At 39.8% G+C, this 13887-nt stretch overlaps 1 protein-coding gene and 1 long non-coding RNA gene across 3 annotated transcripts in view; both read right to left on the reverse strand.

Moving 5' to 3' along the window:
* LOC114668023 (uncharacterized) overlaps positions 1–218 on the reverse strand; it is a 29325-nt gene extending 29107 nt beyond the window's left edge. For both annotated transcript variants that reach the window (XR_007933822.1, XR_007933821.1), the window contains exon 1: positions 127–218. This is a non-coding gene — a long non-coding RNA (uncharacterized LOC114668023). The remainder of the gene's footprint in view (positions 1–126) is intronic.
* Positions 219–5096: 4878 nt separating this feature from the next.
* The window catches only part of si:ch73-22o12.1 (nectin-2), a 61315-nt gene continuing 52524 nt past the window's right edge, over positions 5097–13887 (reverse strand). The window contains exons 7-9 of the mRNA XM_028823606.2: positions 11201–11264; positions 11028–11105; positions 5097–6152 (exon numbers count right to left, since the gene is read on the reverse strand). Coding sequence (XP_028679439.1) covers positions 5925–6152; positions 11028–11105; positions 11201–11264 — 370 coding nt within the window. The 3' untranslated portion in view covers positions 5097–5924. The remainder of the gene's footprint in view (positions 6153–11027; positions 11106–11200; positions 11265–13887) is intronic.

The following is a 13887-nucleotide window of genomic DNA, read 5'->3' on the forward strand; positions in this document are numbered from 1 at the left end:
GAGCGAAAGCCTCGAGCTGCGGAGCTCAGCTGCAGATTGCCCGCACAATCGGTGCCCACCCCACCCCCCCCACCCCCCCGCTATGCTGCCCGCCTCCAACCCCAGTCCAAAAAACCACACACTTACAGCGACATGGTATCTTTAGGCAGAACATCACTGATAATTTCTGCACCAGGAAATGTGGTGCATCTTTACAACGACAATATTAACAGAGACGCATGCACCCCTAGCAACATACAACAAAAGGAAGCCAATAAGTTAGATCGAGTCGTTGACTTGCTCGGGGTGTTAGAAGACTGCTTTTGTGTATTGTGAATGCCTTTCTAATTGCTTATAATTTTGATGCCTTGTGATTGAATTAGTTTAATGGTTCCTTAGCGAGCATCTCTCATTTGTTTCGATCAAAGTTTTGTAGTTTAACTCTTTCTATGTAATAGCCCGTAGCCGAGCTGCTTCAGACTAATGCGTCTGCTAAATGAATAAATATAAAATGTAAATACAACAAACTGTAAAACAGATAAATGTACAGGTAAAATAACTAAATTATTACAGGGGTGTCGTGGTTGCGGCGAAGCTCTTATCACAAATGACGTCCATCCATTAACCGGCTGCGATTGGCCGCGTCTTCTCAAGCAAACACATTTGTGTTGGATTATGGAATCTTACAACTCAGCAGTTCATTCCGGACAGCCAACACACCTTTATGACTTAAATTTTAAAGCACGCAGCGTTGAGTAATTTTCAAAGATTGCCTTTTCAGGAGCAAATCTGATTAGATTAGAAGATGTGGACACATACGTATTCAGCCGTGGTGTAAGGCAGGTACAGCACATCTACCGTGAAACTAAAGGTGGCGAGTGTTTACACTTAACAGTCGCTGCCTGAGTCACTGCAATGAAATTAATTAACGAATAGTCTTTTGAATTGGAATGTCACAGTGTTTAACCCTACCGACCTGTAGATGGGGGCACCTGATTTCTGTTCCTACCCAGTTGCTGTTCCTGGATTGTGGGTTTTCCACTTCACCTCAGAGATTTACAATGGATTCAGAAAGCATTCAGACCCTTTCAAATTACAGCCACTAATTAATTTTAAATTAATTATTATTTTCACCCATCAATTAGCTCTTAATATCCCATAATAACAAAGGGAAATGTTTTCAGAAATGTTTGTAAATGTATTGAAAATCAAAAGCTGAAATGTCTTATTTATACAAGTGTTCACACCCTTAATTCAGTATATTGTAGAAGCCCCATTGTCAGCAGTGACAGCTTCAAGTCTTCTTGGCTAGGTCTCTACAAGCTTTGCACACCTGGATTTGGGCAGTTTATCCCATTGTTTTTGGCAAATCCTTTCAAGCTCTGTTTGACTTTGTGGGATGCATCTGTAAACTGCCATCTTCAGATGTACTATGTGGCTTTAAGTCTGGCCTTTGGCTGAGCCACTCAAGGATTGTTGGAGACTTGTCCCAAAGCCACTCCAGCATTATCTTGGCTGTATGCTTCAGATCATTTGTCAAGCTGAAAGGTGAACCCTAGCCCCAGTCTGAAGTCACAAGCAATCTGGACCAAGATTTCTTCAAAGACCCATCTGTATTTGGCTCCATTTACCCTTCCCTCAGTTCTGACCAGTCTCCATAGGCAGGTGATGATGAGCACAGCCTGGTCTTCATCAGACATAGTGCTTGGAGTTCTGCAAAAAGAGTTCAATTTTTGTTTCACCAGACAACACAATCTTCCATTTTATGCTCTCAGATTCCTCTAAAGTTTAATTTGCCTTTTATTCAAGAGTGGTTTCCATCTAGCCACTCTACCATAAAAGCCTGATTGACAGAGTGCAGCTAAAATGGTTGTCCTTCTGATGGGTTCTCCCATCTCTGCAGAGGACTTCTGAAGCTCTGTTAAAGCGACCATTGGGTTCTTGGTCACCTTGATGACCAAGGTCCTTCTTGCTTGGTTACTCAGTATGGCCAGACAGCCAGCTCTAGGAAGTGTCCTGGTGGTCCCAGACATTTTGCATTTCACAATTATTGAAACCACTATGTTTCTGGGAATATTCAAAGCTTTAGAAATGGTTTGATACCCTTGTCCTGATCTATGCCTCACCACAGTTGTGTCCTAGAGGTCTGCAGGGATTTCCTTGGATTTCATGGCTTGGTTAATTGTCCTGACATGCAGGGTGCATTGTGGGATCTCCTATACACAGCTGTGTGCCTTTCTAAATAATGTCCAATCAATTCATTTTGCCAAAGGTGAACTCCAATCAAGTTCTAGATGCATGTCAAGGAAAATTAAAACAAGCAGGATGCACCCGAGCACAATCTGGAGTGCCACCACAAAGGGTCTGAACATTTATATGAAGGAGAGATTTTAGTTTTTGATTTTATTCCATTTGAAAACATGTTTGTCATTATGGTTTATTGAGTGTTGCTTGATGGGCAAAAATGGCAAACAGATTTATATAGATAGATAGATATGGAGCACAATAAAGCCTACAGAATATGAAGAGGCCTGAATACTTTTTGAATCCACCGTATGTGTTATGTTGAGGTTTTGAAAAGGGCCCAGAATGTGAACTTTTTTTTTTTCTTGAATGTGTTGTATACTTTTATTGTTGGTTCATTTCTGTTGTGACTTCTAGTGATTCTGCACTAGAAAGAACAGGTTCAGTTTCACGTTCATGTTTATTGTCACGTGTACAGAGAAATTCACTCCTACATGTTTGACACTCTTTGGTACCATGATCTGCAGACATCAATAGTCAAATCTGTGCTTCGGAGACCATTTATTCTTATTAAAAAGATGGAATCTGTTGTTTCTTGTTCAGATAAATTGCGGTGTCTTTGAATCTAAAGCCTGCAGTGAAGCTCTTCATCCAGTACAATCCAAGGCATATCAGAAACTGTGGGAGTCTCAACAAGGTGAGAACCACCAGAAAATAAAGCTGGTGCAGATGGTGAGGACGAGAATGAGAGACTTTAAATTTGGGGTGGGTGCCAGTCTCTTATTAAGGCTATCCATAGGGGGAATTAAATTTGCGAATGTAAATGCAGCTCTCCAAGGTGGCATTGAACTAAAGTGCACTTTGTAGACAGCCAAAAGGGTTTGAAAAGAGGCCATACTTTATCTGACATTGGGATTTTTTTAAAAATGTCAATAAACAGAAAGAGGTGCACATGACCTGTTCATTGTACCATACTGCCACTTGCTAACATCTCTGCTTTGATTCGCATTTTTATTTAATAACAAAGAAATCATCACCCTGTGATAAGACACTTGATGGGATGCAGCTCTATGTGAAAGCAAATGACATTTGGGTTTTTGGGAAAACTAATATTTTTGCAAACACTGTAAAAGAAACAGGGAAATAATTGGTAAAAGTAAAAGAGCTAAATAGTATCTCCTTAAAGTGGGGGGAATGAAAACTGGCAAACACTGGTCAATTACAGTTCCTTTGACTTTCACTTCAATTTGCTCCAACAAGAATGAGCAGCAAAATGAGGCCAAAACCTAAAAACATCTGGAAAAGCAGTGGCAAGCTTTGTCAAGGGTTGATGTTTACCTGGGGTAGATCCTTATTTATGAAGTGAGTATCCCGCCACTCACTCATCTTTTGATGCCTTCTTGGTAGGTTCGTATCATTTTAGTCAATGAGCTTTCATAAAATATGTGAACTAAGAGTTCCATTTGGGTTTGTACTCGAGTCAAAACTTGGACTAGAGTGCTCCTGCAGAAAGGGCTTTACTTGGTTGCAGAGTTTTGTTGGGAGATTCAGTATCTCACACACATATCCAGTATAGATGGGCTAGCTGACAGGTGTTGATGCACTGGTTTGGTTTGGTCCCAGTCAAGCCTCGCAGGAACATGTGGAACCCAAAGAGAGAACTGAACAGTAATGACAACGAGAGAGCATTTATTATTCAGAGATGGAATGGCAGAGTTGCTTTTTAAGTCATTCAGTGGAAACAACATTCAGGGCATTTGTAGAGTAGGAGTTTAAAAGGTGGTGGACCTTGAAAACTAGCACCATGGGAAAATTCGTCAACACTGTTTCACATCTTATTAGCAGAAATGGGGCAACAGGGGTGTGTTGCCCATCCTTGGCATTTTATTATTGAAAATGGGTACAATTTTTACAACCAATACCACCGCTCGTTCTATTGTGGTCAGAGGTACAAGCCAACTCAAATGAACAGGGTTTTTATTATCAATCCCTCAAGTTCTATTTGGGGCAGAGGCCTTTGCTTTTACTAGTGGTGTGATGTCACAGTTGGACGCTCGATTTCCCAGTCGACAGGGGGATTTGCGTATCAAGTTAATATTTTTCCACCTCACTAAGATATACCGCCCCAAAATTTGCTTTCCTAAGTAGCTTCACCTACAGGATGGCCTGTCCTCAGCTGGTGAATCAAAATAACAGGATAAAAGATGGTTGGATAAAAGATTCAGCGAGAAAGAGCTTGAGGTGGAGGTTGCACAGGAATTGGTTCCATTTTGTTATTGTTTCTCCAAAATGAATTGGAGGTTATTTTTAAATTTGAATATCAGTGATAAGTACCAACAACTGTTGCTGAAATGTCTACCATACTAATAAATTCATCCGTTATTTCATTGTTCTGCTTAAGGATGAAATAAGTGGTACTTAGTTGGGGCCATTGTCTCTTGTGCCATCTTCAATTCTTTTCTTAAACAGAACTAGACAAACAGATGTTGACTGTCTATCGATGGCATCACCATTGTCAAGTAACATGAACTCAGGAATGTGGTCTGCTAGTTTGCCAGATTTTTTAAAATTCTGACACAAACACCACATGTTTTCACTTGGGATGAAGTCAAGTAGTGCATTAAGCAGTGCAACAAGAAATGTGCTAATAGGCGTTAACTATGGTATCGAGTATACACCCTGCAGCTACACTCAGTTTAATTCTACAAGCTCCGACTGGAAATCACAGGCTTTATGGGCTTATTTTCTGAAAAACTGCTATAATTCACTACAGTTTGGACAAGAAAACAAAAGCTATGAAAACAAATGAGAAAACCGTCATTACGAACAGGAAGGGATTCTTCTGTTATAGACAACCAAATCGCAAAACAAAATTTCAGATCATTTTTTATTTAAAAATAAATCAGTAGTAGATGTACACAAGTATTCTTTTAACTGTAAATTTCATAAACCCATCCCCTACAAACATTCATTCATACAGTTCTCTTACTTATTGCATTATTCCCTCTGGTTTCTTAAAATCCACTATAAAAAGGAAATGTATAAACAAAAAATATTAAAAAAAAAAAAAAAACACTTCACAGCATTTTAAAAATACAGCCAAACAGATTTACAATGTAGTGTTGTGTGCATGTGGGACTGGTAGAGCACATGGAGTTTAGTGTATGAGACAGATCGGTCACTGAATGGACGGAATTTAGCATTTACAAGAATGGCCACTGTGATTCATCCAAGTTTTGCAGCCCGTTCCTTAGGTAGAAGGATCACTGGTCCCACATGATCTGCCAACAACGGTTCCGTGGGGCAGGATCTCATATTCCTGTACAATCTAAAAGGTCATCGCCTCAGCAAGCATGTACATCACTTTAAGATTTAAAATCATATTCTACATTCTAGTCATAGCAGCCAGAATTATACAAGGAAGACAGAATTATACAACCCTTGTCCAATTTGCGAGTGTTCTTCCAGAAGGAGGCAACCTCTGGTGTGCAAAATGTTATATCATTTAGTCTCCTGAAGTCCTGTTTTAAGAACACTCATGGTTTCTAACAAGATTGGCTGCAAAGGCACTATTCAAGCAAGCTTTTCAGAAGAAAATATTCCAGGTAGATGAAACAAGGCCTGTATAGCCCCCACCCACATCCCACCTCATTCTCTTCCTCCTCCAGTAAACACCTCTTGCAGAGTCCACAGAAATGACTTTAGACATACATGGCTGGAGACATCACAAAAGCGCCGCTCCTGGGTACAGATCTGGGCTCTGAGTAGCTCAGTTGATTGTAAATTGGGTTCATGTGCTCCAAATAGTCCTCATCGTATTCATCAGCAGTATAAGGTGGGTAGTCTTGCAATTCAGGGTTGTAGCTTTGACCCAATTCAATATACTCTACAGGAGCAGAATCAGTTGGAGGATCAAAGTTGTCCAGTTCCTGAAAAAATCATGGATAATTTTTATTTACGAGATCATAAAAATAATAAAAATAAGTGATACAGATGTTGGCAGACGCAATACATTTTAAACGGAGAACAAGCTGGGGCATCTGAAGGCTGTTGAAAAACAGTCATTTAACAAATTAGATCTGTAAAAAAGTGAGGCCTAAGAGTAAATAGAGTGTAGAGTTAGTAAGGACTCAAGGAGTCGGAGTCGGTTGTAGTGTGCCGTCACTGATGCTGATCTGGTCTTAGTACATATTTACAGTAACAAGACCAACTTCCCATTTAAGTGCCATTGCAGTGTGTGCCCCAGAGCTGTAGACTAGAAGCAGACCAAGACTAAGACGAAGTGCCATTGCAGCAAGCTTCTGGGTCTCAGAGGAGGAGGACAAAGTTGCGTACCAGCTTAGACTATCTTGTGGGCAGGTTTAATGGATTTAGTATGGCAAGTAATATTACAAAATGAATTACGCACGCAGACAGACAGACAGACTCTTACAGACATGAAGAAGCACTTATATGCCATTAAAAATTATGGAAACCATAATTAATATTTATGATTGGAGTGATGTATAGTGTAATAAAAAATCAAACATGTTTAACTTAATGCCACAGAAAAAGACAAGTGATGCATGGAAATACTTATATTACTTTCTATGCTGTTTGGTCACTGGTTCCCAAAGGTCTGTATTGAAAGATACTGCCACTTTCATTCATGATGGATTCCTTCAGAGTATTGTGAAGGCATCTTAGTGGGTGTCCTCCAGATCTGATGTGAGATCTTTCACAACGTGCATTAAACAGAGCTTGTGCTCTACTGTGAAGACTGTGCTGCGACATGGCGCTCTTTCTGAATATAGTCATACATTTTTTAAATACTTTGATTACTGTTGGATTAATTTGGTCATTAGGAAAAGCTTTGTGCCTAATGAATGAAAAGTATGAATTCTGCAGTATTATCTGTGTATTTGGGAAATAAGTTACAGAGATGCAATTATGCTTAAGATACAATTCTACTAATGTGTACCCATAGTACACAATGAGATCGCGGTCACAAATAACTCATAACAATTTATGACAAATTTACATTTCACATGTGTGAATTATGCTTTAGAATATTAAAATTACAATTGATCCTGAAAATTACAAGTACAATTCTCAATAGTGAACAAACTGTGACGGGGGTGCCGAGCTCAGAGGAACGTGCACATACACGGGTGGAGTTAGGATTTCAGACCCACCCATGTAATGTAATCTGCTTTTTTATAGTTACATGTGGTTTGTACTTATGCAGTATTTTATGTACCGTTCACTTCTGGAGGAAAACGAAGACGTGCTTTGGCAGATTGAGTTAATCTCCCAGCAACGGCAAACAGGATGGGTTAGAGCGACAAACTCCGACACGCCAACATCTAACTGTGCAAACGCACAGAACGTTCCATGGGCAGGTCTGAAATCTTAATCTCGTCTGTGTATGTGCACGCCCCTCTGAGCTCTGAACCACACCCACTGAGCTCCACCTCCACCAATTTCCATAAGCCACAACGCAAGGGCAATTTTGAGAAGCACGAGCGTAACTCAAACATGTGAAATGTAAGTTTCTCATAAATAATTGAGAGTTATTTCTGACAGTGTTCTCACCTTCTTCATACCTCTCATCGTCAATACATTCTGTATATTGATTACAGGGCCTTTTCATATGCTCTAAGTGAATAATTTCTATAACAACCACAAGTTTAACAATTGCAAATAATTTTTTAATCAAGTTTACAGGAGTATGTACAGTATGTCATAGTTAATCGTAAGTGTGCCACTGTTAACAAGCAATCAGAGGGCCAGTGGAGAAAGCTGAAGCCAAAACAAGACTAGCTACAGATTAGTTAAAGTTGGGAGTGATCTTGGTCCGCTGTTCCCTGAGACAGCACTTAGACATGAGGGTCATCTTCTCTTAGCACCGTACTATGTATTCTAACCTTGATCTGCAGATAGCAGTGTAGTACTGTCACAGGTAAACTGTAACTGACTCAAGAGCGCCGCTAGGAGGCCACAAGCACATTATGTTAGTTGGATGAGGCCTTATGCCCGTTCCTTTATGAGATTTAGGGTGCAGTTATGGCTAAGGCTAAAAGGACAGATCACTGTATGGCAGCTTTATCTATTTAGAAATGACACTTGAATCCGTGCAATTGTGTGCACACTATGTACACAGCTGAACGTAAAATAGATGGGAAACATGGCATGAGTGACCCAAGTCTAGGAGTATGAAACTCAGAACCCTTAGGCTCAGAGTGTATACTTGTTTTAAAACAACCACAGTATTAATAATCTCATTTCATATGACTAAATCTTAGGGCTCACATTTCACTAGACTACAGGTAAGTAAATATTCCAGGGCTTTTCATATTCAATTTTAATAAAAATGGTGCTTATATGCTGTTTAATTTCTTTTTGCAGGTTTGGAGAGCTGCCTTAATTATGAAGGGGGTGGAGGGGGGGGAAATTCATTCAGGAATAGTGGCAGATTTCTGATGAGCAGATTAGGGGGTAAACAAGACCATTTTTATAGTCCACTAATCAAAGATGCTTTGTTTTGTGCAGTTATAGGTCCCGGAAATAAAGCATTTAAAAAAGAATTCAAGCTACCCTGCCCATACATATAACAAATGAAAGAGTAAAATGCAGTGTAGTAAAATTGAGGGAAGTGAAGCAAATCTTATATCAACATGGCAACACCATTCATCCTCACATTATAAGGCTGCAGCATATTAGAGCCTAACCAGCCTGCATCTGAAGTAAGATAAGGTCCAGCCCAGGAGAGGACAAGTCTTATCACATGGCACACACCTACATTCATGCACACTTCATCAACCAAACGTGCAAGTATTCTATAAAGAAGAGATATGGCCGTCTTAAACCTGGTTCTGGTCTGTGAGGCAGGAAAGCTCGCCCACTGCACAACCAGATGCTGGTAAATGTGAATTATTGTCACTGCTGTAGTATACTATACTGTACAGATGTTTTTATCCATGTGGACTTACATAATCAGGACAGAATACAAGTGTCTGCATCCATTTGTAAAATTTTAGTACAAGCATGTCCAGTGCAGTGGGTGAATAGGAAGCAAAGATTAAACTGGAAGCCTCCAGGTTTAAGACCTGTGCCTTAGCCATCACACCACTCTGCCCTTCATATCCTGACAAGAAGGGAAACCAGGTGCCTAACTATCTATCTATCTATCTATCTAAGCAGTATAGTAAAGGATATAAATTAAATTATATTAAATTTACTGACTGCGGCATTTCAGAAGTTCAGGGTACAACCCTCAGATATAGAATTTTGGGTAAGCTGGTTGTTGTCTGTATTTTTCCTGTCCTTATAATACCTCTTGGCACACACTGAGAAAAATGTAAACCATATACGCATTTCATTTTTCTGGCTTTTCATAAGATTTAATAAAAGAAAAAAATACAATCACTAAGCAAACTATTAGGAACACCCTACTAATACAGGATAGGCCCTCAATTTGCTTTCAAAACAGCCTCAATTCTTTGTGGCATGGCTTCTACAAGTTGTTAGAAACATTCATTTGAGATTATGGTCCATGTTAGAATGAACGCACCACACAGTTTCTGCAGATTTAACAGCTACACATTCATGATGTGAATCTCCTTTTCTACCACATCTCAAAATGTGTTCTGTTAGATTCAGATCTGGTGACTAGGAAGACCACTGAAGAACACCAAACTTGATTTCTTGTTCATGAAACCAGTCTAAAATTATTTTTGCTTTGTAACATGGTGCATTATCCTGCTGGAAGTAGTCTTTAGAAGATGGGTAAATTGTGGCCATGAAGGAATGAACACGATCATTCAAAAAATAGGCTGTGGCATTCAAACAATGATTGCTTAGTATTAGCAGGATCATACCACCATCATCACCAACCTGGACTGATGACACAAGGCAGCTTGGGTGCACAGATTCATGTTGGCCCCAAATTCTGACCCTACCACCTGTGTGCCTCAGCAGAAATGGAGATTCATCAGATCAGGATACATTATTTCAGTCTTCAACTGTCCAGTTTTAGTGAACCTTTGAGCACTACAGCCTCGGCTTTTTGTTTTTGGCGGACAGGAGTGGAACCTGGTTTGGTCTTGTGTTGTTGTAGCCCACCTGCCTCAGGGCTTGACATCTTGTGGTTTCAGAGATGCTTTTCTACTCACTACAGTTGTACAGAGTGGTTATCCGAGTTACTGTGGCTTTCCTGTCAGCTCAAACCACTATGGCCACTCTCTTCTAAAACTCTCTCATCAACAAAGGGTTTCTGTCTGCAGAATTGTAGCTCACTGTGCATTTTTTTTGTTTCTTGTAAACTCTACAGACTGTTGCATGTAAAACTCCCAGGAGATCAGCACTTACAGAAATAAATACTCAATACAGTCAGGCCACAGTCAAAATCACTGAGGATCACATTTTTCCCTCCATTCTAGTGTTTGATGTTATTAATTGAAGCACTTCAACTGTATCTGCATGATTTTATACAACGTACTACTGCCACGTGATTGGTTGATTAGATAATTGCATGCATAAATAAGCAGGTGAACAGGTGTTCCTAATTTTGCTATTTGGAGGATAACAGTAGCCGAAAGCGGAGTAAGGCTCAGACAGAAAGTCTTCCACTGTGTTATTGGATACCCTCTCCGCTGCAGTGCAGAAGCCAGAAGCTCTCTTACTCATCTGACTGGGAGGATTAAAGATCAATAAGTGAAATTCTCTCTGAAGCTTCTCTGTGCGAGCATATGAACCAGGGAGGGACAAGACCCTGCATAATTCCTCTCTGGTGACTTGGAGATAGTGGAACTCATTTGGCTTACCGTGACAGGTTCTTTCTGAAAATATTCAGTTTGCAACAAAGTACTGTTCTCCTTTGGGAACTTCTGGATTTTATCAAGCTGAAGACAAAAGAAGCAAAGTGTTCATTTAGCGTACATGGGAACTGACATCATAGGGTTTACAAAATAAAATTCTCAAGGAGCAGAATACTCACTGAATTGAGAGAACCTTCAGTCTTTTGTGGTGGGGGAGGTTTATGGGTTGGTGGACCCTCAAAGCTGCAAAACACAAAGATAGGAGAAGTGTTAATGGAGAACTACAGGTATGGCATCTGTTGACTAACACAGATATACCAGACGTGTTGACCAGCGGTGTAGAAAAGGGGCAAGCCCTGATAATTATAAAGAGCATCAGCAGGAAAGGAAAAACTGATCACATAAACTTTACCACACAGCCTGGTTAAGATGAATGTTTAGAAATCCACAGAACAACTTCATTACAGTACGATCAAACAGCAAGTGTCCAAATGACTAATGTTTATTACCAGCTAAAACACATGAAATACCGTTCATAAAGGTTACTGCTCAGTAATATTTAGGCTAGCAAAAATGGGTCTCATTCATGAAACCAGTGCAGAACGAATTTGTTCATAGAGAGTTTGTAGAGGGAAAATCCGTTATTTATCAATGTTTTAGTAAGGACCATCTGTTCATAAAAACAAATGGATCTTACATATGCTCAGGACCAAGCATAGTGCGTGTGTAAACAATAAAAAAAAAACATGATATATCAATGTCATTTGCACAAAATATATTTTAAACAAATAAAATACTGTAAAAATATACAAATTAAAGATATCAGATCCTTCAACAAAATCTATGTCAAATTAGCTACTAGTCAGATGATTATTCAACAACACAGGTGTCTTGTTTTGTTTCTCAGTAAACACATCACACAGGTCTGTACCCAATTGAGTGTATTTTCCATAAAAGGGCATCAATTTGAACCTGATTTGATCGAACGTAACAATGGCTGATCTCGCACTACTGCATGATTTGGCCACAGGCATACTGAGGAAAGAGCGCAGATTCTGGGATCGCACTGATGTGTTGGCAGAGAGTGATGAATGGTTGATTAGATGTTTTAGACCAGGGGTAGGCAACGTCGGTCCTGGAGTGCCACAGTATGTGCAGGTTTTTGTTCCAACCCAGTTCCTTAACGAGAACTCAATTATTGCTGATGAAGCACATATTGCTTAAGTGACATTTTGATGCTTCATTTTAGTGGTCTCGCTTGTTAAGGTTCTCCAACCTTAATTGCTTATTTCAATCTTAAACTGCTGCATTCAGTGTTTTAATTGCTCCTTATTAGCAATAAGATGTAAAAGACAAAGCAGCCAGCAGTTCTCCAGCTAGCTTTTTTCCAATTACATCTGTGTGTGTTCATCATGCACGGTTTGATTTAATAAAACACTTAATATAAAAATGTGACAGACTGAAAATGATCTGTTTTAGGCTTCAAATCATTTGGATGATATCCCTGGAAAGGAAAAAAATCTACGATATAAAAGCCTTACATTGCACAGACTAACAAGCCATAAAATTAAATAAGGTCTGAGATTGGCAACCGTGCATGATGAACACACACAGATGTAATTGGAAAAAAGCTAGCTGGAGAACTGCTGGCTGCTTTGTCTTTTACATCTTATTGCTAATAAGGAGCAATTAAAACACTGAATGCAGCAGTTTAAGATTGAAAAAACCAATTAAGTTTGGAGAACCTTAACAAGCGAGACCACTAAAATGAAGCATTAAAATGTCACTTAAGCAATATGTGCTTCATCAGCAATAATTGAGTTCTCATTAAGGAACTGGGTTGGAACAAAAACCTGCACATACTGCGGCACTCCAGGACCGAGGTTGCCTACCCCTGGTCTAAAACATCTAATCAACCATTCATCACTCTCTGCCAACACATCAGTGCGATCCCAGAATCTGCGCTCTTTCCTCAGTATGCCTGTGGCCAAATCATGCAGTAGTGCGAGATCAGCCATTGTTACGTTCGATCAAATCAGGTTCAAATTGATGCCCTTTTATGGAAAATACACTCAATTGGGTACAGACCTGTGTGATGTGTTTACTGAGAAACAAAACAAGACACATGTGTTGTTGAATAATCATCTGACTAGTAGCTAATTTGACATAGATTTAAGCAGTTTAAGATTGAAATAAGCAATTAAGGTTGGAGAACCTTAACAAGCGAAACCACTAAAATGAAGCATTAAAATGTCACTTAAGCAATATGTGCTTCATCAGCAATAATTGAGTTCTCGTTAAGGAATTGGGTTGGAACAAAAACCTGCGCATACTGTGGCACTCCAGGACCGACGTTGCCTACCCCTGTTTTAGACTACCCAGACCCATTCTGATGCATTTATCAACTGGTATGGTTCCTGTTCTAAAAAGAGCAACAACATGAAGCTGTGCCATACCTGTACATCTGCAAGTCCTGTCGACACTTGGCTTTTTGACTACAGGGACATTTCAGCAGGAGATTGAAGACAGGACTGGGATTTCTCAGCCATCTATGAGCCGCATGCTACCTGGAGTACTTAACGGCATATTAACACTAATGTGGGATGATATCCAGTTCTCATACAGTGGGAAAGGCAAGTGGAAGTTAATTCAGGGTTTTGCGAGCTGGCCAGCCTACCCACGGTCACTGGTGCAATAGACTGCACACATGTTGGCATCAAAGCTCCATCCAATGATGTGTTTGCAAATATGAACAGAAAACATTTCCATTCTATCAACCTGCAGTTTATATGTGATGCAAAGTGTGTGCTGCTCAACGTCGTTGCCGAATGGCACAGCAGTACGCACAACAGATTCATTCGGCATC

Source organism: Erpetoichthys calabaricus, chromosome 17 (genome assembly GCF_900747795.2).
Source record: "Erpetoichthys calabaricus chromosome 17, fErpCal1.3, whole genome shotgun sequence".
Taxonomy (NCBI): domain Eukaryota; kingdom Metazoa; phylum Chordata; class Cladistia; order Polypteriformes; family Polypteridae; genus Erpetoichthys; species Erpetoichthys calabaricus.